This window comes from Fistularia commersonii, chromosome 7 (assembly GCF_037954325.1).
Source record: "Fistularia commersonii isolate RoL2024-O1a breed Wild chromosome 7, RoL_Fcom_v1.0, whole genome shotgun sequence".
NCBI lineage: Eukaryota > Metazoa > Chordata > Actinopteri > Syngnathiformes > Fistulariidae > Fistularia > Fistularia commersonii.
The window spans coordinates 320001-342500 of record NC_141290.1 but is presented as its reverse complement, the minus strand read 5'-3'; the positions used below and the strand labels follow the sequence as shown (position 1 = coordinate 342500).

The 22500-nt window shown below is 60.2% G+C and overlaps 2 protein-coding genes across 4 annotated transcripts in view; both read left to right on the top strand.

Moving 5' to 3' along the window:
* The first annotated feature begins 2668 nt into the window (after positions 1 to 2668).
* Positions 2669 to 14929, top strand: LOC147232264 (zinc finger protein 609-like). The gene is made up of 9 exons (XM_086148985.1): positions 2669 to 3001; positions 7026 to 7848; positions 9451 to 9676; positions 9853 to 9940; positions 10010 to 12221; positions 12454 to 12808; positions 12887 to 13192; positions 13694 to 13772; positions 14265 to 14929. The coding sequence occupies exons 2-8, from the start codon at positions 7129 to 7131 to the stop codon at positions 13765 to 13767; spliced, it is 3981 nt and encodes a 1326-aa protein (XP_086005111.1). The 5' UTR covers positions 2669 to 3001; positions 7026 to 7128; the 3' UTR covers positions 13768 to 13772; positions 14265 to 14929.
* Positions 14930 to 15694: 765 nt separating this feature from the next.
* The window catches only part of gramd2ab (GRAM domain containing 2Ab), a 9826-nt gene continuing 3020 nt past the window's right edge, over positions 15695 to 22500 (top strand). The window contains exons 1-7 of one of the 3 annotated variants that reach the window (XM_086148984.1): positions 15695 to 16482; positions 19289 to 19429; positions 20075 to 20132; positions 20696 to 20768; positions 21161 to 21264; positions 22001 to 22099; positions 22175 to 22246. In XM_086148984.1, coding sequence (XP_086005110.1) covers positions 19335 to 19429; positions 20075 to 20132; positions 20696 to 20768; positions 21161 to 21264; positions 22001 to 22099; positions 22175 to 22246 — 501 coding nt within the window. In that variant the 5' untranslated portion in view covers positions 15695 to 16482; positions 19289 to 19334. Of the gene's footprint in view, positions 16483 to 19230; positions 19430 to 20074; positions 20133 to 20695; positions 20769 to 21160; positions 21265 to 22000; positions 22100 to 22174; positions 22247 to 22500 lie in introns of all 3 variants that reach the window. The other 2 variants (XM_086148982.1, XM_086148983.1) reach the window with 2 other exon arrangements.

Sequence of the window (22500 nt, the reverse complement as noted above, 5' to 3'; positions counted from 1 at the left end):
GCTGAGGCTCATCGGGGACAAGCTGGCCGGGTTCTCGGGCCCCGGCGTGCAGGAGGACCGGGCCGAGCTGCAGGCCCTGGCCTACGACATCGCACAGCTGGTGACGGCCGAGGAGGAGGGCGGCGGCGGCGGCGAGCGTGCGGGGCCGTACGCTCAGGGCGCCGCGCGCAAGATCAAGACGCTGTTTGGGAAGCGGGTGGCCAGAGCCTGGCTGGTGCGGCTGCTGGAGCTCTACCAGGAGAAGTACCGCAGGAACCCGGCGCCGGACGAGAGGCGGGCCTTCTTCCGCCACGCCGACTCCCTGATCCTGACCACCCGCGGCGTGCGGCCCGGCGCCGTCTCCGCCTTCTCCAGGGTGAGGAGCCTCAGCGACGCCGAGGTGCCGCCTCTCACGCTCCATCTGGCCCTCTCCATGTACCGGCTGATGGCCGACGGCGCGGCGGCGGAGGAGGACCCGCCCGCCGCCGCCATGTTGGGGGACCTGCGGCGCGGAGCGCGGGCGTTCCTCGCCACGCTCAGGTGGTGGCAGGAGCTGGAGGCGGAGCCTCACGCCAGCAGGACCTCCAGGGCCTTACAGCGCGAGGTGGCGGAGCGGCTGCGGCAGGAGGACGCCGCCGCCGCCGACGCTCCCGGCGCCGCCCGCCTGACGGAGGACGGGCGGCGGGCGCGGGTGGAGCTGAGGAAGCTGGCGGTGGAGATCGCGGTTCAGATGCTGGCCGGCCTGATATTCACCAAGCCAGAGGTTTTCCTGGACCAGGAGGACGTGGAGGCCATCATCCAGCGCCTCAACCAGTCGGTGTGGGCGGAGGTGGGCGGCCTGAGGTGGACCATCCACACCAAGACCCTGAAGAAGCTGGGCAAGGCCGTGTTCAAGGACCTGCTGAAGACCTGGGGCAGCGCCGAGGCCGTGCTGGTCCTCCTGAGGCTGGAGGGCTCTCCGGTGGAGAACAGCGTCAGCGGCTTCTTCAGGCGCCGACTGCTGGCGCCGCCGCACGAGCGCAACGCCGTTTTCGCCTTCTTCTAGCTTCGGCTCAGAGGGACGTGGCAGATGTTTTTGAGGAAGCCGGTGTCCGTTGGTCGAGTGACGCCGGTGGAGATCCAGCAGGTTCACGCTCAGCACCTCACCGCTGGTCTTGGCCTTGCTCTCCAGGACCGAACCATCAGCCTGGACCTGAACTCCACGGCCTCCCGTCAGAGCTTCAGGTCTTCGGAGCGGAAACCCGTTTACTTCATGACCTTCATCTAGTGGCCTCAGGCCGTGCTGTGGAGCGGCACCTTCGGGGAATCTCCAGGTTCTGAACTGGGATGGATTCTCCACGTTCTCCAGGTCTTCCTCCCACAGTCGATGAAGGTCCGGACTGGCTCAGAGGACCTGCTCTGGACGAGCAGCGGGCATGAATGTGCTTTATATCGCTTTTGTTAAAAAGCAGGAAGAACATTTCCATCTCTCCGGTGTTTCCTGTTCTCATTTAGCCGTGCTAAGCTAAGGTGCAGGAAGAGCTCACGGGTTTCCCTTCCTGAGCGGACCAAAGGTCCTCGGGAAAGCGGTGAAGGCCATCAGAAGAAAGGCCGCGGGCAGGAGAGGCCGGAGGTTCTCCTGCTCCTGCAGCAGAAGGTCTGAAGACTCCACCATGGAGGACGACCTCACAGCGGACGCTCTGTTAGCATAGCAACGCTCGGCACCTTCGTGGACGTTGGTCTTCTGCTTCTCGCTCACATCGATGGGCTTCCGATGTGAAGAGGCACAGATCAGGTGTTTCTCCCCGCAGGGTGAAATGAGCCGGGCCAAAGGTCAAAGGTCACCTCCCCGCCACGGAGACACATTTTAGACAAACTCAGACACGTGGAGAGGTCGTTCTTTACGTCGTCCTGAGAGCCGGGAGCCTCGAAGATGCCAACAATTGACGGCCGACCTGTCCGGGCGAAGCCCCGCCTCCCAGGGGGTCACCTGGATTTAGCCCCGCCCCCTGCGGGCCCCAGAGGCGTCCTAATCCCTCGTGAGCACCGCCGCTGGACCTGCAGCTCTTCCTCCCCCAGCTGTAACCCGGTCACCGCGGTAACCACAGAGATCTCCCACCAAGGAGGCTGTGAGAAGGATGTGGTCCACAGGAGAACCATGACCAGAAGAACCAGGAGGCGGATCTACTTCCTCCACCGATTCCAGCCGGAAGGTTCTCCTGTCTGACCGCTCCGCCTCACATCCCTTCTCCCATCGACCAGACGATCGCCGGAGAAGTCTGCTGACTCGGGTTCATGCCACGAGCCGAGGCGGATGGAGATCCAGAGGTCCACAGCTCAAATGTCCACCTGGTTGGGCATGAGGAGGACCGGCCTGAGAGAGCAGAAGACCCACAGGTCTGGAGGAGGACCTCTGCTGGAAGACCTGCAGGGTAGAGCAGGACCTGTGCTGGAAGACCTGCAGGTCTTGAGGAGGACCTCTGCCAGAAGACCTGCAGGGTAGAGCAGGACCTGTGCAGGAAGACCCGGAGCTCCAGACCCTCACCAAGCACGCTGATAACATGCCTGGATCTGACCAATCAAGTGTCCTTCCTCGTGGCGTCGCAGTCCGGGTCCGACTCCAGTCCCGGCCCCCGGCCGCCGGCCCCCTGGATCCCGGATCCCGGATCCCGGATCGTGCGCTCCGGGCTTTGCGCGGCGCGTCGCTCTCAGCCATCGAGCCTCCGGAGCCGCGGTCCGCCTGTGCGTGTGAGAGTCTCCGAAGCAGGATGCCGCTGTCCCGGGAGCCCCGGCTCGGTGCCCCCCGCCGCCCGCGGAGCAGCCGGGCCTAGGCCCGCCTAGGCCGGCCCAGCGGACCGCCTCGGGACCGGGACCGGGACCGGCGGCGCGGCCGGAGCTCGTCGGCCCGTCCCGTCCCGTCCCGCCCGCTCCCGCACCCGCTCCCGCACCCGCACGCCGCCGGCTGCGTTCGGATCCGTCGCCCGGGACCCGCGGGCCCGATGGAGTGCACGTGAACACGGTCCGGACCGGGATTACGCACGGGGTAGGTGGACGCGCCGTGCACGCCTCACGCACGGCGGCTCCGGGATCCCGCTTGGTGTTTGGAAACGCGGGATAGCCTGCTAGCTACCCCGGGGGTTAGCACAGCAGGCTAGCTGCCGTCTTTGTCTGGAGTCACCGGGGAGCTACGGGCGATGCGCCCATCATCGGACACGTCCTCGTCTGACCCGCTCGCCCCGCAGCCCGCCGTAGCGCCCCGGCTCGCCCGGTTCCGGTGGACTCTCGGCGGACTCCGCGCTCGCCTCGACCCGCTCATGTAAGGTACCGTGTCGTCCGGCGCTCCGGCCGCTCCGGTCGTCGGGATACATTGGCCAACGTCCCGGTCCCCCCCCCCCCGGTTCGCAGCGGAGCCCCGGGCTCCCTAGCGCTCCCTCTCCGGGGGAGCGGACGACTTTGAACGGGCTGGAGCGGCGTTGTCCGATAATGGAGCCATGACTTTGACAGCGAGATTGGAAGCGCCGCAGCGGTAATTGTCCGACAACCGGATCGCGGGATCGATCGTCCCACAGGCGCCCGGTGAACGTGTCAGCCGGCGCGGGGCGGCCGCGGTTCGGTGCGCGTCCCCGGCGGTCCGGTCTTCGGGTCAAACGGTGTTAAAGGTCGCTCACGGAGAGCTCGGCGTCCGTGTCCCGGGCTTCCCCGTGCGTCCGATAATGGATCTCGTTAGCCGTGTAGCGGGCCACGGCGGGCCTCGCACTAGCTCCGGGAAAATGCCGTCCAATTTGGGCGCACCAGTCGACGTTTGGCCCGCGGGTCGCCGTGCGGAGGGCCTCCCGGGCGGCTTCATCGTCCGCCCGACGCCCGGTCGGGACGCTATTTGTCGCCGGATGCCCCTAAAGGACGGGGAGCCCCGTCCGAGCGGAGAGCCTATCGCTAGCTAGCTGCTCCGTGAAGCCTGCTAGCGTTAGCTAGCCGTGGTAGCCGTGTCTGTGTGTGTGTGTGTGTGTGTGTGTGTGTGTGTCTGTGTGTGTTTGTCTGTGTGTACAGCGTGTTTTTGGCGTGTCGTGACGCCCTCCGTCCACCTCCACGTCCACCCGGGACCAGCGGCCGGGACTCCGCCAGGACTCCCCCCGCGCTGCGGGCCAGCCGCTCCGGCCGCCGGGCCGCGGGCTAACGCTAGCCGGCTAGCTACTAGCCAGAGAGGACGCGAGCAGCGGCGGCGGCTCGGTGTCGGTGCTGCTGAACAACAGGTGGACTTTTCTCCGCTTCCGTCCGCCTGCGGGACCTGCGGGACCTGCGGGAGATGCGGGAGCGGACGGGCTGCACCGGCAGTCCGAGCCGACTCGCTCCGTCCAGGTGTGTGTTGCTGCACCCCTGAGCTTCACCTCTCCTCCACCTCCCTGCTGACTCCACTGAACCCGCACCAGAACCGAACCGCCGCCCTGTAGGCATCTGGACGGGGTTCGCTGGAGAAGATGGAGCGTCCAGAGACTCCCCGACACATCTGCCCGCTCCCCGTGGTGGTCGGAGCTTCACCCCGCCGGAGGTTCATCTCCCCGCCGGAGGCCTTCAGAAGAAGCACTCTGGAAGGCGTGAATATTGAGCCGCGCTCAATCTTCACCTGGGGTTGGATCTTCTGATGGTCCACCGGGTCTCAGGACAGAGGCCTGAGCTCCATGAACTCATGCACCTGCGAGGACCTCCAGGACTGTGGGGCTTTCAGCTGAAGGAGCTGTGAGGTCTCCTCCAGGTCTGAGGAGCAGTCAGAGAGCTGATGGAGATCTCCATGTGTGTGGAGGTCACATCAGCTGCAGGGGAAACCTAGGTGTGACTAGTGCTTGTGTGAAGAGTGCGAGTCTGTAGATAAACACACACACTGCTGAGATGTTGCAGGTTGATGTTGGTGGTGGCCTGGTCTTACATCTCCAACCTTCACGTCTCCTGTGGAGGCAGAAAAACAGGAAGTGGCTTAAAAACTACAAAACACTTGTAGTTTTCTGTCTTGTCATCAAAACCACAGGAAGTCCCTCTATTTGGAGAAGGACTCAGGTGTCTGAGGTTCTCACTTCCTCCTCTGCCTCACACACACACACACACACACACACACACACACACACACACACACACACACACACACACACACACTCTTGATGCGGTTCCATCTGGTTCTTTTAAAAGGCAACCTTTTAATTCTGACCAAACAGGTTCCCCGCTCCTCGGTCGAAGGTGTCTCCTGGATGGTTGGAAGCTTCTGGCTGGAGACACTTGTGTGTTTAGTGAAGACAGCGAGGACTTCTGGAAGGTAGACCCACGTGCCCGGTGGAGGAGCAGGTGAAGTGACTTAGCGTGTCGCTAAGACGCCTGGCTGGATCTCCTGATCTGAGGAGGTTCAGTCATGGTGTGTGTTTGGTGTCGATCAGCAGAAGAGATGAAGCGGGTTTGTTTGTTTGATAGCAAAGCAGAAGACCAACCTGGAGGTGGAGGGTCATCAACCTTCTGACCTTCAGGAATTGAAGGTCAGCTGATGTTCTCAACCGCTGCGTTTTCTTGTGAAGTCATGTATTCTGGAGGAGCCAATCAGAGGTGAGGCTGTGGCGAGAGGCGGGGTTTAACCCGAGACCAGCCGTCAGTCATGGAGGGACCTACGGACAGTTCAGGGTCTTCACTGGACCTGCTGGCTTCCAGGCAGCGTGGGAGGAAGAACCCGGCCCGGCCAGGCGTGTCTTCTCAGACCTTCAGCTCCGTGCTGTAGAAGCGGTGCTTAGGCCACGTTCGCCCGTTGGCTGCAGGCCAGGACCTCCTGGACCTCCTGGACCTCCTGGACCTTGGGAACCCCTGGACCTCCAGCGTGTTTTACTCACTTCCGCGGAGACGCTTGGAGTCCGGGTGGAGGTTCTTGTATCCTGACGTCAGTCCTGCAGTGGTGACGTACCTGCGGAGAAGTTAACCTGGTGCCTTTCACCAGTCGAACGTTGTGGAACAGGGGATCTATGAAGTAACTCGGAGTAACCGAGTACCAGGAACACTGCGATCCGTGAGCGTGGACCTTGGTAGAAGGTCCTCGTGTTGGCCGGGTCAAAGGTCAGCCTTGGTGTGTTCAAGCTAAGTGCGAGAAGCCCCCTCCTCCTGCATGTCCTGGAGCCAGGTTCTGGCCTGTCCGGTGGTAGAACCCATGTTCTTCTGGGTCTCTGAGGCACCTCGGGGGCCAAACCTCAGCGGACGTGGCGTCAGCAGGTCACTTGAGGGCCCCTCGGACCTCCTGCTCTGGACACTTTAGCAGGTTCTTCTCTCCTGGGGTACCCGCTGGTACTCCCAGACTGTCTGAGAACTTCCCGGAGATGATCCACAGCTCATTGCAGCTTGGGAGGCACTTTGCATGTCTTGGTAGAGAAGGAGCCTTGTTTGTAGAACCCACAGATGTTCCAGTTGGCCCCCTGCTCCATTCATAGGAAGTCCTCTGCAGCAGCTCAGGAGCAGGGAGGCGTCCGGAGGAGGTCCGATGTGCAGACCTCAGCTTCTTCTGCCCGTGCGGGTCGTTCCATCCGCAGGTCACGTGGGCCGGTCATGTGACTCTGAGGACCGTCCTCTCAGCGTCTGCAGGAACTCGCCCGAACCTTGGCTGGACCCCAAGTCGCCATGACAGGGTTCCAGGCAGACGTGGGCCAGCAGAAGGTCCTGTCTGTAGGACGGGGGATTCTTCTTCTTCCAGGCTGCTGCTGGAAAATGAGGAAGTGACTTTCTGCGGCCCCTCCCTGCTTCCTGTTTCGCCCGGTCTTTGCAGCCAGACCCCAAACATGGAGGCCGCCTCCATGTCTGCTCCTTGTCTCTTCAGCAGGGACCTGAAGGTGGACCATGGAAGGTTCCCTTTCAGGGAGTAGTTGCATGTTTTGGACACTCGCCGTCCGATCGCCTTCGGACCTCCCCGTGCTCCTCGGTTCCTCGGCTCCACGGTTCCTCGGTTCCTCGTCCGCGGCCGCCGTACCACCTGCTTTTCGGGGTCGAGGTCCGGTTCCACGGGGTGCTGACGGTGTGTGTGTGTGTGTGTGTGTGTGTGTGTGTGTTGGCAGGAGGCGATGGGTTCCTGGAGGAGGAGCGGGGAGCTGCCCTGAGGAGGCGTCCTGCTGGGAGGAGCGCGGCCCCCCTGCGACGCTCGGGGACGCTCCGTCTAAGATGTCCCTCAGCGGCGGCCCTGCAGGCGGGAAAGGCGTGGACTCCAACGCGGTGGACACCTACGACAGCGGAGATGAGTGGGACATCGGCGTGGGGAACCTGATCATTGACCTGGACGCCGACTTGGAGAAGGACAAGCTGGAGATGTCCGGCAGCAAGGAGGGCGGGGGCGTGGCGGCGCCGCCCGGCGCCGTGGCCGCCCTGCCCGACAACATCAAGTTTGTGAGTCCTGTGGCGGCGCAGGGCAAGGAGAGCAAATCCAAATCCAAACGCAGCAAGAACTCCAAGGAGGGCGCCAAGGCCCCGGGGCCCGACGCCGCCAAGAAGGAGGCGGCGGGCCGGGCCCCCGGGGACCCGCCGACGCAGAACTCCGCCCCCGCCAAGGGGGCCGACAAGGCGGGGAAGCCCTCGCGGACCCTCCCCGCCGTCAAGAAGGAGAAGGACGCCGTGCCCGGGAAGAGCAAGAAGGAGAAGCCCGAGGCGGCGGCGGCGGCGGCGGCCAACGCCGACAAGGAGGCCGGCGCCATCCTGCCGCTGGGAGCGCCGCGCGGCGCCGCCTACGAGGGCCAGCAGAACCCCGAGATGGCCTCCTCCGAGCAGATGGGGGGCGGCGCCCTGGACCTGGCGGGCGTCGGTCAGACGGTCGCCATGACGCCAGAGCAGGAGGAGATGGACAACGGAGACGGTCATAACCTGAAGAAAGTGGGGGGCGGCGAGAAGGTAAGAGGAGGGTCTGCTCTCCCTCAGGCTGGAGCACCTTCACAACCTTCTCTGGTGGCCAGAAGCTGGGAGCAGACCAGGTTCTGGTTGTGTTGCAGGTCCAGGGCCAGCTCAGACTCACACACACTGATGGCTGGCGGTCCTTTTGACACGCACGCACACTCACACACACACACACACACACTCAGGTGTCCTCTCCATGTTCTCCTGCCTGAGAACTGGGGTTCCTCTCACAGACCCTAAATCTTCCATGGCTGTGGACGAGAGGGCGAGTGGCTGCATGATTGGCAGCTGACATGTGCGGTTAAGCCCCGCCCCCTCGCCCAAGTCAGCAGAGAGCAGTAGAAGGAATGAGGACCAATGGTCGCTCCCGCTTGAAGGTCAAAGGTTACGGTGTGTGTGTCCCGGGGCAGCGATGGCAGATTAGCGTTGCTGGGATTAGCGAGCGTACAGGGACACGAGGAGTCGCCGGGGTCGGAGGTCAGGGTGGACTCCACCTTGGATCCTCTCGCCGTCGGCCTCCCTGGTCCCGTCCAGCTGCCTCTGAAGCCGGGAAGGTTTCTCGACGTTTCGTGACCCGGGTAGCCGTCCGGGACCCGTCCTGGTCTGACCTTTGACCCCGGCAGAGAGCGGGGTTCTCCCAGAGGTCGCCCTGAAGACGGGTCCGTGAGAGCGGCTCGTGGGCCGAAGCCTCGGATCGGGTCAGATGGTGGAACCTGCTCGCCGCTCATCGTCCTCCGCAGGATGCTCCTCTGTGATTGGACGAGCTCTAGGCCGCGAGGAACCTTCTAGGCCTCCCTCCTCTCCTCCACCTGTTATTTTAGGGACGTCACGCAGGTCTTTGCTGCTGGATGTGAAGGGTCTCCAGGTTCTCCTGGAACAGTCAGCAGGTTCACCGAAGACTCAGTTATAATTGTGATCCACGGGATGATTGACAGCCAGGATCTGACTTAAGCCCCGCCTCCCTCCCTGATGTGTGCCATGATTGGCTCCTTGTATCAGGAAGGACTTTACACCCAGTCCGGTCCAGACTGGTCCAGGGTCTGCTTAGAGAAGATTCTGCGTTCAGAGTGTTTCTCTCAGAATTTAGTAAACACACACACACACACACACACACACAGTCCCAGGCTGGCTCTCCTGGGTTTCCTCTACTGATGAGAAGGTCTTTGGAGGTGGTTTTGTCCCCTCCGCTCGCCAGGCTCCTCCTCGGCCGGCATGCTCCGGTAACGGGCGAGCGTGCGTGCGTGCGTGCGTGCGTGTATGTGTGTGTGTATGTGTGCCGGTACCTCCGACCTCCAGGGGTTTCCCGGCATTCCCGGCGTCCATGTTCCATGGAGGTCCTCTGATGAAGCTCTGCTTCACCCTCTGGTCTGGATTTGACTCCTGCAGATCACTCTTCAGCTGACCTTTGACCCCTGGTCTTCAGGCATCTCTCCCCGCCTCCTGAGGAGGAGGTTTGGGAGCGTTGCCATGGCGACTGTCAGAGCCAGGCTCTGTCTCAGCCCCCCCCCCCCCCCCCCCCCGGCCACCATCAACAACCGCTCAGCGGCCAACACGTTGACCTTTGACCTCGTGCTTGTATGCTCACCCCGCCCCCCCCAGATGGAGTCCCCGGCGTCCACGCCGGCCCCCCCGCCGCTCCACCTCCTGGCCCCGGTGGCGCCCGGCGACATCTCGTCCCCCTGCGAGCAGATCATGGTTCGCACGCGCTCGGTGGCGGTGAACACGGCGGACGCCGCCCTGGCCACCGAGCCCGAGTGCCTGGGGCCGTGTGAGCCCGGGACCAGCGTCAACCTGGAGGGCATCGTGTGGCAGGAGACCGAGGACGGTGAGTCGCCCGAGGTGGTCGGCCAATTGCGGCCGGGCGCCGTTCACCATAGGTGACCTCTGAGTTACCATGGAAACGGTGTGACATCACATCCCGTAGCAGTGGCGTGGGGACACATGACACTGCAGGTGCTCACTAGTGTGTGTGTGTGTGTGTGTGTGTGTGTGTGTGTGTAGGCATGTTGGTGGTGAACGTCACCTGGAGGAACAAGACGTACGTGGGGACGCTCCTGGACTGCACGAGACACGACTGGGCCCCGCCGAGGTTGTCCCGCCGTCGCCGCCGTGGTCTCGGTGTCCTCGTGATGTTCTGACCCGCTGCTTCTCCAAGCAGGTTCTGCGACTCGCCCACCAGCGATGTGGAGATGCGCAGCGGGCGCGGCCGGGGGAAGAGGATGCGGCCGGGCGGCAACACGCCGCTCAACGACAACAGCGCGTCCTCGGACAACAAGGCCAGCGGAGGCGGGAAGACGCGGGGCGGCGGCGGCGCCGGCAGCAAGGGGCGGCGCGGGAGCCAGACGGCGGGCGGCGCCGAGGACGCCAAGGCCAGCCCCTCCTCTGCCAAGAGGAAGACCAAGCCCGCCTCGGACATGGAGCCCACCTCCAGCTCCGAGGACACCAAGGTGTCCAAGCGCATGCGGACCAACTCCACGGGCGCGGCGGCGCCGGCGCTCCCCGGGGGGCGGGGCGAGCCTCCGCCGCCGGACCGGACCTGCCCCTCCCCCGTCCTGATCGACTGCCCGCACCCCAACTGCAACAAGAAGTACAAGCACATCAACGGGCTGAAGTACCACCAGGCTCACGCCCACAACGACCACGACGTGCGTCTGGACCAGGACGGCGACAGCGAGTACGGCGACGAGCCCGCCCCTCACCCCGACCCCGCCTCCTGCAACGGCGCCGCCATCTCGCCCGCGCGCTCCGCCACCCCCAAGGGGCGGGGCTTCGACGCGCCCTCCCCCGGCAAGCTGAAGGCGGGGAAGAAGAAGGGCGGGGAGGCGGAGCCCGAGGGGACGGACGGCGGCGAGGAGGCGGCGTGTCTGACGGACGAGGCCAGCAACGACGGCATGGACGACAGGAGGGTCAGGAAGACGGCGGCGGGCGGGAAGACGGACAAAGCGGCGCCGAAGGGGGCCAAGCCGCCGCCGCCCCGCCCCGGAGCCCCGACCACGCCCTACGCCCTGCAGGCGGCGTCCCCCGCCCTGGTGGTCCAGTCCGTCCCCAAGAGCCCCCAGATGAAGAGCGTCCCCCCCAAACCCCCGCCGCCCGCTGACCCCGCCTCCAGCCCCGCCCTCAAGGACAAGAAGAAGAAGGACAAGAAGAAGAGGGACGGCGGCAGGGAGGGCGACAGCCCCAAGGCCGCCGCCAAGGGGGGGCGCGGCGAGGAGGGGCGGAGCCCGTACCCCGAGGCGCCGGACGCCTTGCTCAACGGCTCGTCGGAGGCCCATCAGAGCCGTCTGGCGAGCATCAAGGCGGAGGCGGACAAGGTGTACAGCTTCTCGGACAACGCCCCCAGCCCCTCCATCGGGGGCGCCGGCCGGATGGACGCCGGCCCGGCGCCGCACCCGCACCCGGCGCAGAACGGCGCCGACGGCGCCTCGGTCAAGACGGGCAGCCCCGCCTACTCGGACATCTCGGACGCCGGCGAGGACGGCGAGGGGAGGGCGGAGGGCGTGAAGGTGAAGGCGGAGCCGGAGCCCGGCGGCCGCGAGGGCGCCAAGAAGGCGCTGTTCCCCCCGCAGGCCCCCGCCAAGGACTCGCCCTACTACCCCAGCTACGACGCCTACTACTCCCCCAGCTACCCTGACCCCAGCCCCGGCGCCGCCCCGGCGCCCCCGCACCCCGAGGTGAAGGTGAAGAAGGAGGAGGAGCCGGAGGCGGGCGAGGTGAAGGCGGAGCCTCAGGAGGAGCGCAAGGCGGAGCCTCCGCCGCCGCCGCCGCCGCAGCAGCAGCCGTCCGTCATCCAGCAGCGCCCCAACATGTACGCCGCGCCCCTCTACTACAACCAGTACTACGTGCCCCCCTACTCCTACCCCCCCGACCAGGCCTACCACGCCCACCTGCTGGCCTCCAGCCCCACCTACCGCCAGCAGTACGAGGAGCGCCAGCGGCAGGCCGAGCGCAAGGAGGGCGGCTGCAAGGAGGAGTGGAAGCAGAAGGCCGCCGTGCCGCCCGCCCTCTCCAGAGCCCCCAGTCTCAGCGACCTCGCCGCCAAGGGGGCGCCGCCCCCGCACCCCCACCCCCACCCCCACCCCCACCCGCACCCGCACCCGCATACGCACTCACACTCGCACTCGCACTCGCACCCGCACACGCATACGCACCCGCCCAAGCCCCGCGAGCCCCCCGAGCACGGAAAGTCCGTCATCATGGTGAAGGGGGAGGAGCCTAAGGCGCCCGCGCCGCCGGCCCCGCAGGCCCCGCCCCCTGAGGGGCTGAAGATGAAGCTGAGCGAGGCGGCACATCACGGGAAGGAGGACGCCAAGTCCAGCGGCGAGGGGAGCCGCGCCGCGGGGGGGGCCGAGCCCGCCATGTGGTACAGACAGGTAGTGTGTGTGTGTTTGTTTGTGTGTGTGTGTGTGTGTGTGTGTGCGCATGATGTCTGTGTGTCTTTGTGTGTGTGTGTGTGTGTGGGTGTGGGTGTGGGTGTGGGTGTGTGAGGCATCTGACCCGTCATTCTGATTGTATGTGTGATATCTAATCCCCCTCATCCTGACTGTGTGTGTGTGTGTGTGTGTGTGTGTGTGTGTGTGTGTGTGTGTGTGTGTGTGTGTGCAGGAGCCCGACTCTCGCCTGTGGCCGTACGTGTACCCCAATAAGTACTCTGAGGCGTCGAAGGCGCAGGAGGAGGAGCGCTGGAAGGAGGAGCGCGAGCGGAAGGTGAAGGACGAGCGCCAGCGGGGGAAGGAGGAGGCCCGTGAGGGCGGCGCCGAGGGGCGGAGCTCGCTGCCCCCGGAGGAGCACCGCGGGGGGGGCAAGGAGGCGCGGCCCCCCCACCTGCAGTTCTCGCCCCTGTCGCAGCACCAGAGCTACATGCACTACGTGCACGGCCCCTACGCCTACGGGCAGGGCTACGAGCCCGGTCACCCCGGCTACCGCGGCGTCCCCTCCGTCATGATGCAGAACTACCCCGGTGAGAGCGCCGCCGCCGCCGCCGCCGCCGCCGGTCGCCTCCCCCTCCCGTGCGCTGACCCCCGCTCTCCGTCCGCAGGCTCCTACCTGCCGCCGGGCTACTACTCTCCGTACGGGGGGAAGGCGGAGGAGGGCGAGAAAGCCTCCCGCTCCAGCCCCACGGTGAAGCCCCCGGCCGAGGCCAAGGCCCTGGAGCTGCTGCAGCAGCACGCCAGCCAGTACAAGAGCAAGTCTCCGTCCGTGCAGGACGCCAAGGCCGCGCACGAGCGCGAGCGCGAGGCCGAGCGGCCGCGCTCCTCGCCCTCGCAACGTATCCTGCCCCCCCACCACCATCACCTGGGGTTCCCGCTGCTGTCCGGACAGTACGACCTGTCCTACGCCTCAGGTACGGACGCCGCTCCCCCCCCCCCCCCCCCCCCCACCCTGAGCGCCGCACACCGGCCGAGGCCGCGGCGTCCGCTCTCAGCTCGACTTCCTGTTCCATTCAAAGCCATCTATTCTCTACTTCCTGTTTACATTCAAAGCTATCTTGGCTCTACTTCCTGTATGTCTAGAACGATCTTTATTCAACTTCCTGTTTATGTGAAAACAATGTTTTGATCAAATACCTGTTTACATTCAAAACTACCTTGGCTCTACTTCCTGGTTACAATTCAAACCAAACATTCGACTTCCTGTTTGCCTTCAAAACGGTCCCGTTTCTGTTTTCCATCAATCTCCACCGATGTTTACGTTCCGAACGCCCCTCGCCTCCATGACGAGGAGTCGGTCCAACTTCCCGACCGTCTCCCACGTTCCCGATGCTCGTTCCGCCCGGTCGACCCCTGGGTCGTCTCCACGGTAACGGGTCAGGACCCAGCTCACCCCGAACCCCCTGTTCCCGCAGGCTTGTCGTCGTCGGCCATCGTAGCCAGCCAGCAGGCGTCGGCCCCGTCCATGTACCCCCCCGCCCGGAGGTGAGACCGGTAAGAACGTCCGATCCGCCGTCCGTCATCGCCTCGTCCTCCGGACGCAGACCAACGCCGCCGCCGCCACAGCCTCGCCCCGATTGGACCACGAGCGCCGCACGTCGAGGCGTGACTCAGAGATTTAATTCAGATTGAATTTCCATTTTATCTGGATTATTTATCCAGTCCAGGTTACTATACCACCTAATCTGGATTATTCGTTAAGTCCACATTATTATACCACTACATCTGGATTTTTCATTCAATCCAGATTATTAATCTGGATTATTTGATCTGGATTCTTAATGTCTTCAGTCCAGATTATCATACTAATGGACGTGGAATTTTCACTTGATGCAGATAATTAACCCAGTTATTCATGCCATTAATAAACACTTTAATCTGGGTAAACCTTTGGGGTATAGCAGTCAGATGACACATACACACACACACACACACACACACACACTCTGTGACACAGTGGCATTGTCCTGTGTGTGTGTCCTGCAGGCCCCTCTGATTGGCTGCTGCCGCCGCCCCCGGCGTCATGTGACTGGATCACATAGGAAGGCCGTCTGCGTCGCCATGGGTCCGCCGGTGTTTGTGTGCGTCAGATGACGTCACCAGGACGTCCGTGCCGGACGATGACGTCACTTCCTGTCTCCGAGCCCCGCCTTCACTTTTTTACGACACCTTTGTTTTTATTTTTTTCGTTTTTTGGGTCGCTCCTCACACTTGGCCGGCGCCCTCTGCCCCCCCTCCCTGGACTCTCCCCTTTTGACCTCTGACCTCGGAGTGTAGCGATGGGCGGCGGCGGCGCCACACCTTCACCTGGACACACAAACACTGTGGACGGAGGAGGACGGACCAATCAGAGCGCTGACGGAGCGGAGGGCGGAGTCAGGCTCCTCCTCCTCAGTGTGTAGCTGTACTGTACTGTACTGTACTGTGTGTGTGTGTGTGTGTGTGTGTGTGTGTGCGCGTGCGTGCGTGCGTGCGAGCGTGTGTGTGTGTGTGTAAATACTGTACAGAGGAATTATTTTAAGAGCCTGTTGGATGCTGTCAGTTTCCTACTCTTCCTCCTCCTCTTCCTCCTCTTCTTCTGTTCGTCCGGTTGCCTCTGTTTTTCTACTGTTGTTGATCTGATATTAAACCTGTAGCTGGTGGAAACGGCAGCTGGAGCCCCGCCTCTTCTTCTCAAGCCCCGCCCCTCCTGCCATTAGCCCCGCCTCCTATTCTGAACCCTCAGTTTTCTCCCGTAGCCCCGCCCCCTCATTCATAAGTCCCGCCTCCTCACCAGTAGCCCTGCCCCTTTTTCTTTTGACCCACTGCCTCTCCATCTCCTCCTCATGCACTCTTATCATCATTGTCATCACTCAATCATGTCTCCATCATCTCTCCATCATCTCCTCCTCATGCACTCTCATCATCATCGTCATCTCTCCATCATCATCATCATCTCTTCTCCATCATCTCCTCCTCATGTCTCCATCATCATCATCATCATCTCTCCATCATCATCATGTCTTCTCTATCATCTCCTCCTCATGCACTCTCATCATCATCGTCATCAAGCACTCTCATCATTATCATGTCTCCATCATCATCTCCTCTCCATCATCTCCTCTCCATCATTATCTCCTCCTCATGCACTCTCATCATCATCGTCATCACTCCATCATCATCTTCCCTCCATCATCTTCTCCTCATGTACCCCTCTTCATCAACTCCTCTTCATCATCTCCTCTCCAACGTTGTCACTCCATCATCTCCTCTTCTTCACTGCCCCCTCATCTACTCTTCACCATCTAATCTTCATCACCACGTCCTCCCCTTCATCTCCCCAGCTTGTTCTTCACCTCTTCCTCTTCTTCATCTCCTCTTCTCCTCACCCCCCACGGAGCTCCTGGGGGGTGAGGAGAACTTGGACCTCCTCTTTCTGGTAAGTGAACGATGTGAGGAGCAGCTGAAGACGAAGACTCTGGACCGTCATCAGACAGGAGGTCCAGGGGGTCCAGGGGGTCCAGGAGGTCCAGGGGGTCCAGGAGGTTCAGGGGTTGCGGGCAGCAGAGAAGCTGAGGGAGTCTTGAGGTCCTCCGGGGTTCTTCAGCAGGTTCTTCAGCAGGACCATGGGGTGTCTCCTCCTGCTCCTCCACCAGGGGGCGCTGCTGCTCCTCCGCAGGCGGAGAAGGCGAGGAGCGTGCGCGGTCGTGCGCGCCTCCGAAGCAGGAGCCGCAGAAGATGACGGAAGCATCAGATGTTCCAGGTCTCGGACCTTCATCTGCGAGAAGGTCCCTTCTGCTGCCGCAGGAGCCAAAGCCCTGACGCCGCGGAGAAGGTCCTGGTCCTCCTCGGATCCGCGCGGTTCCGGTTCTGATTCCCGGGAGAGAAAAAAAAAGGAAAAACAAACGCTTCCGCCGAGTCCGTGCCGCTTCCGGTCGCGCCCGTTAACGTGCACGCGGCGCGTGTGACGGACTTCCGGTCAGCCGGAGACCAGATGTTCTGGAGGTTCCCGCTGGAGACCAGGTGTTCCGGAAGGGTTCTCCTCCCTTCCAGAGAAGCTGGAGGTTCCTGCTCACGACCTGCTGCCATTGGTCGGACCTGGAGGCGGGGCTTCTGACTGGCCTTCAAGCTTCATCTTCTCGCTCAGAGCCTCGGCCGTCCTGGAGCTCGCGCACCCCCAGGAACATCTCACCACCTTCTCCGCTCGGACCTTCACCAACGGGAAGTAGGTCACCGGCTTCCCTCTTCATGTTCTCTTCATCTTCTGCCCTTGTTCTCCCCATGTCCTGCCATGTTCTATCCATGTGCTGCCATGTTCTATCCATGTTCTCCTCATGTTCTCCTGCCATGTTCTATCCATGTCCTGCCATGTTCTATCCATGTTCTCCTCATGTTCTCCTGCCATGTTCTATCCATGTTCTGCCCTGTTCTATCCAAGTTCTCCCCATGTTCTCCTCATGTTCTCATGTTCTCCCCATGATCTCCTGCCCTGTTCTATCCATGTTCTCCCCATGATCTCCCCATGTTCTCCTGCCACGTTCTATCCATGTTCTCCCTATGTTCTCCTGCCATGTTCTCCCCATGAGCTCCTCATGTTCTCCCCATGTTCTCCTCATGTTCTCCTCATGTTCTCCTCATGTTCTCCTCATGATCTCCCCATGTTCTCCTACCATGTTCTATCCATGTTCTCCTAATGTTCTCCTGCCTGGGTTCTCTGTCCATGACAGGATGAGAGCTTAGATGATTGACAGCTGAGTCGTGGTGGTTAAGCCCCGCCCCTCAGCCGGGATCACTCTCTCTGGTAGAAGATGGATGGATGGATGGATGGATGGATGGATGATAGATAGATAGATAGATAGATTATTTATACCTATAGATGGATGGATGGGTGTACAGACGAGTGACAGGACAGCAGGTGTTCCGTCCCGTTCCAGCTGGAGAACCTTCCAGAAGGTTTCTGTCGCGAGTTCACTTTCATTTTTAAATGAGTTCCTTCCGATGCCCTTTTGTGATTGGTTGATGGGAGCCTCTTCTCATGATTGGTTGATGGGAGCCTCTTCTCATGATTGGTTGATGGGAGCCTCTTCTCATGATTGGTTGATGGGAGCCTCTTCTCATGATTGGTTGATGGGAGCCTCCTCTCATGGGTCTCCTGTGGTCGTCGTGGCGCCCGCGGTTGCCAGGCGACCTCGGCCGCACCTTTCCCTCTGGTTGAATGAGGCTCCCCGGTGATTGATGACTGATCGATTGATTTATTGGGATTTTTTTTTTTTTTGAACATTTATTAGAACAGGTTCCTTAACAGAGTCACACACATTCTTACAAAACCTCATAACAAGATACACATTATACAATATTCTTTATAGGTCACTTATTTCCTCAATAGCAATCGAAAAATAAAATAAAACTAAAAAAAACAACAAAAAAAAAACACAAAAAAACATGTAACTCAGTCAAATAGAGATAATATCTTCAACTCTCCAAATATTTTTTAATGGGTGCCCATTTGTCAAGATATAGGTCTGTCTGAAGTGGTAAGTTTGCTGTTCTGCGTTCCATGCAGTTTCCATCCTTCAGCCTCTGACGCCGCTGGTCCAGTAGGTTTGTGGGCTTTGAGCCAGTTTACTGGGATCATTTTATGTGCAATTAATAGAAGAACTCTAAGCTAAAACACCTGTTTTTTCCTTAGGTCGCTTGTTGATGCCGTACCCATAATAACTTGCTGTGGATCAATTGGTCTGTTTAATTTTAAAATCTCACTTATTTGTTTTTTTACCTCTTCCCAGAATTTCATCAGTTTAGGGCAGTCCCACCGTTATGCCACAGCCCCTCCAACACAGGGGAGAACACTTATTATCATAAGAAGCTATTATCAAGGGAGAAGGGATTTTTTAATCTGTCTCACTCTCAGAACCGGAGGAAACTCCAGCCTGGATTGAGACTGAGATGAGGATTGAGATTAGGATGAGGAGCAGGAGACCACGTGAACCTTCATGGAGAACACGTGAAGGACTCACTGAGCTCAGATGAAGAGGAGGATCAGTGGCAGCAGAAGCAGGAAAAATAGTCGGACTGGCTGTGTGTGTGTGTGTGTGTGTGTGTGTGTGTGTGTGTGTGTGTGTGTGTGTGTGTGTGTGTGTGTGTGTGAAGAACCTGATGAGGTGGCCAAAATAAGAGCTGAGGACAGGAAGTGGTCCAACCTCCAGAGCCTTGTTACTCCAACCCTGGTGTTTCCTCTGAGGACCTTCTGATTTAATCAGCACAGTGTGTGTGTGTGTGTGTGTGTGTGTGTGTGTGTGTGTGTGTGTGTGTGTGTGTGTGTGTCTTAACCAGGCAGTGATGCTTGTTGCCGTGGCAACTGAGTCACTCCCACCAGTTTCTCGCCTCCCTGTTTGTGCAGTTCCTCCACAAACAGTTGAGTGTGTGTGTGTGTGTGTGTGTGTGTGTGTGTGTGTGTGTGTGTGTGTGTGTGTGTGTGTGTGTGAGTGTGTGAGATGCTAAGTTGGTTCTAAATGTGTCCTCATCAGATTCTAAGGTGTTAATATTCCAGCTCAGGAGGTCACAGTGGGTCAGAAGCTTCTCCTAACAGACAGAATGTTCTGGAAGGTTCTCCTTCCGGGTTCCTCTGGTTCTGTCATCAGGTCGGTGAAGGACTGGTGTGGCTGAGCGTGTGATGGACGGCTGAGATGAAGCCTGGAGGTTTTGTTGGTGTTTGTTTGCCTCTGAGATATTTATTCTTTGTTCGGCTGCACAAAGACCTGCTTGTCCCCCCCCCCCCGCCGCTGTTTCCATGGAAACGTCACACTTAGAAACAGGCGGCCGTCCGGCTCCGAGATGCAGCGTCGAGTCCAGAGAGGAACCCGCTGGCTGAACCCGCTCACTGTTGCCATGGAAACAGCAGCGGGGGCACAGAACCCCCCCCATCAATGGGGGGGAACGGACTTTCAAAATAAAAGCCGAACCTTCGTTGCAGGGAGGAGGGCACTGACCCCGTCTCCATGGAAACCTACCCCCCCATGCTGTTGCCATAGAGACAGGAGCAGAAATCTGAGACGGATCTGTAACCCCCCCCCAGGGATGATGTCAGAGAACCAGGAGCAGAGCGATGACGTCAGCGAGGTGGTCGACCCCCCCCGGGAGGAGGACGCCCACGCCGCCGCCCTGCCCTTCAGGTGGGTATGTCTGCGTGACCCCCCCATCACACACACTAACACACACACACACACACACACACACACAACTGATGTTCTTCCTGCAGCCAGGCATGCTAATGAGGGGGCGGGGCTTAATGTGTCCACGCCGCCACCCAGGTCACCTGCTGAACATGGAGACGTGCTGTGGCTGCTGTCCTGATGTTCTCCAAACATCATGCTAGTCATTCTAACGCTGTGCTAAAGTCATGCTAACCGGCTGCTAATGTCATGCTAATGTTGTGCTCGCGGCGCCGTCCCGCTGTGGAGGGTAAACAGCGTTCTTTTCTTCGCTCCACTTTCCCCTTTCAGACCCGTCTGCATAATTACTGCCTTTATGCAGTGTGTGTGTGTGTGTGTGTGTGTGCGTGTGTGTGTGTGTGTGTGTGTGTCCTGGACAATCCCTCCTTTCACACACTGGGTCGCGGCGCTCCGGTGGGCCAACATTCCCCTCAAAGCCTCTCTGGTGGAGGTGGACCGTCAACAGGAGCTGCTCCTCTCGCCTCATTTCCATGTAGCACACAAATCAGTGTGTGTGTGTGTGTGTGTGTGTGTGTGTGTGTGTGTGTGTGTGTGTATGTGTGTGTGCATGCTCAAAGATTCCTCTTCCTGTCATGTGACCCTCAGGCTGCAACTCATCGACGACCTGTCCTATGAGGATGTGAAGAAGTGTTACAGGGGGTCGGTGAGTGGACACACAAATGCACACACACACACACACACACACACACACACACACACACACACGCACACAGAAGCTCCAAACAGAGCCAAGCATCCAGGATGGTCCTCAGGGAGGCTCAGACTTTATCTGCTGCAGACACTCCATGCCGGTTCTCTTTGTTGTTCCAGACAGGAACAGGAAGCCAGGAAGTCACTGTCTGAGTCTCTCTCACACACACACACACACACACACACACACACACACACACACACAGCTCTCAGGTGTGTGTTGGAGCTTCTGACCTACCTCATAAACAACATTCAAAGACTCTCCAAAGCCGGCGCTTCAAAAAACATCTGAGGACTCTTTCGAGTCTCTGGAGTCCTCAGACGAGGACGTGGAGTTCTCCTCCAGGTTCTTCTCTGATGAGACCACCCTACTGTCCCCACAGGAGGACATCTGTCTTTGCACGCTAATGATGATTCGTGTTTACTCCCAATTACAGCGTGGAGATGCTACCCATGCTAAGCTAACTGAAGCCCAGGCGGCGGAGTGTGCTAACCCCTGTTGTCCTGCTCCTGCAGACGGTCTCCAAGTACAACTCTCAGTACCACAAGCTCTTCCAGGCCGTCCCCAAGGAGGAGATCCTGATGAAAGGTACCCCTGCTGGAGGGCGAGGTGGTCCACAGAGGAGTGAATGGAAGAGGGCCTGGAGATGCCCGTCCAGAGGGGACCTCTGTGTTCAAGCACGCTTACGGCGCGCTGATATGCGCAAACGGAGCGAACGACAAATCGTAAATGCTAACAATGAGGCTAATACTTGCCAAATAGCGTCACATAGCTACACCTGGGAGAAGAGGAGCTAAATGGCTGATTTAAGCAAGCAGATGTAACTGCTCCTGTGTGGCTAACAGATGGAAGGCTGTGGCTAAAAGAAGCTAAAAACAGCTAACGTATGGAAGAATGTTGCGGCGGAAAGTTGTTTCTTGTCGGTGGAGTTGGAGGACGGGTGTGTTTGTGGGTGAAGACGAGGTGTCCTCCTCCCTCAGTGTACTCCTGCGCTCTGCTGAGGGACATCCTGCTGCAGGGACGCCTCTACATCTCCAGGAACTGGCTGTGCTTCTACGCAAACCTCTTCGGGAAAGACATCAAGGTGGGTTCCAGCCCGCTAGCGGACGTTAGCTCAGCCCGGTGCCGGCTGGCGGATATTAGCTGAGTCCGGTGTCAACTTGCGGTTATTAGCTCAGCTCAGTGGTGGCTAGTGGCTATTAGCTCAGTTTATTGTCGTTTTCTTCTTTGAATATTTCCCTGTTTTTATGAAGCAACCTTTGAACGTCCCTTTGGTAAATTCAAACTGGGTGGGTAACGAGTGGTGTAGCCGAGTTAGCCTAGCACTTAAGCATCAGGAGAGACGCTGCTTTACAAGGAGCCTCAATATGGCTGCCTGTGCGGGCCATGCATGGACAGGAGGGTGGAGGTGCGAGTGAGCCGGCTCACCCTTAGCTAATATCCCAAGTGCAGAGCTGCTTCGCCAGTTAGCTCAGCAGGCTACGCCGAGACGTCGGCTTCGCAGGGAGGCGTCCGCGAACGCACCGCCACACAACCGGGGAAATATCCACGCCGACGTTTCTCGGACGCTTACCGTCAGGAGAGCGACGGACGGCAATTAGCCGCGACGCATTTACCAAAGCGCCGCTCGTTTAGCTCAGTAGCTCCGCCCTCGCTACCCACGGCTCCCGGCGACCGCTAGCGGCAGATTCCCGGCCTCCTCGCTAATTTGTTCCTGCTCAAGCCTCGGCGGGCGACGCTAGTGTTTTGAGCTGCGCGACCCGTTAGCTTCATCTCCTCCTCGCGTCCTGAGATGGTCTTCAGCGGCTGCTCCTCCTCAGGTCTGCATCCCCGTGGTCTCCGTCCGGCTGGTGAAGAAGCACAAGACGGCCGGCCTGGTGCCCAACGGCCTGGCCATCACCATGGACACCGGCCAGAAGGTACGCCGGAGGTCCGCTCGACCCGCCGGACCTTCTTCCACGTCTCACCCTGTCCTCCTCCTCCTCGGTCCGCAGTACGTCTTCGTGTCCCTGCTGTCCAGAGACAGCGTCTACGACGTGCTGCGCAGGATCTGCACCCACCTGCAGGTTGGTCTGACCTATCGGTTCTTCTCCGAGGTTCTCTGCAGGTCTCCTGAATGATCGCTCACCGTGTGCTTCGGCCGGACACTCCGGAGCTTCTCCGGAGTCTGAAGGCACGTCCTTCGTTTTTAGGTCTTTCCAACCCGTTCAGGTTCTTCTCCAGGTCTTCTACCGCAGCTTTGCAGGTAGCCTGCTATCCGAAGCCAATCCTCGCAGGCTTCGTGTCCTTCACGGGTCCTCCGGGTCCTCCGGGGCTCTTC

Coding starts and splice junctions, on each gene's coding strand:
- LOC147232264 (XM_086148985.1), top strand. CDS start 7,129: ATGTCCCTCAGCGGCGGCCCTGCAGGCGGGAAAGGCGTGGACTCCAAC. Junction 7,849..9,450: donor AAGTGGGGGGCGGCGAGAAG/GTAAGAGGAGGG, acceptor CGCCCCCCCCAG/ATGGAGTCCCCGGCGTCCAC. Junction 13,193..13,693: donor CGACCTGTCCTACGCCTCAG/GTACGGACGCCG, acceptor CTGTTCCCGCAG/GCTTGTCGTCGTCGGCCATC.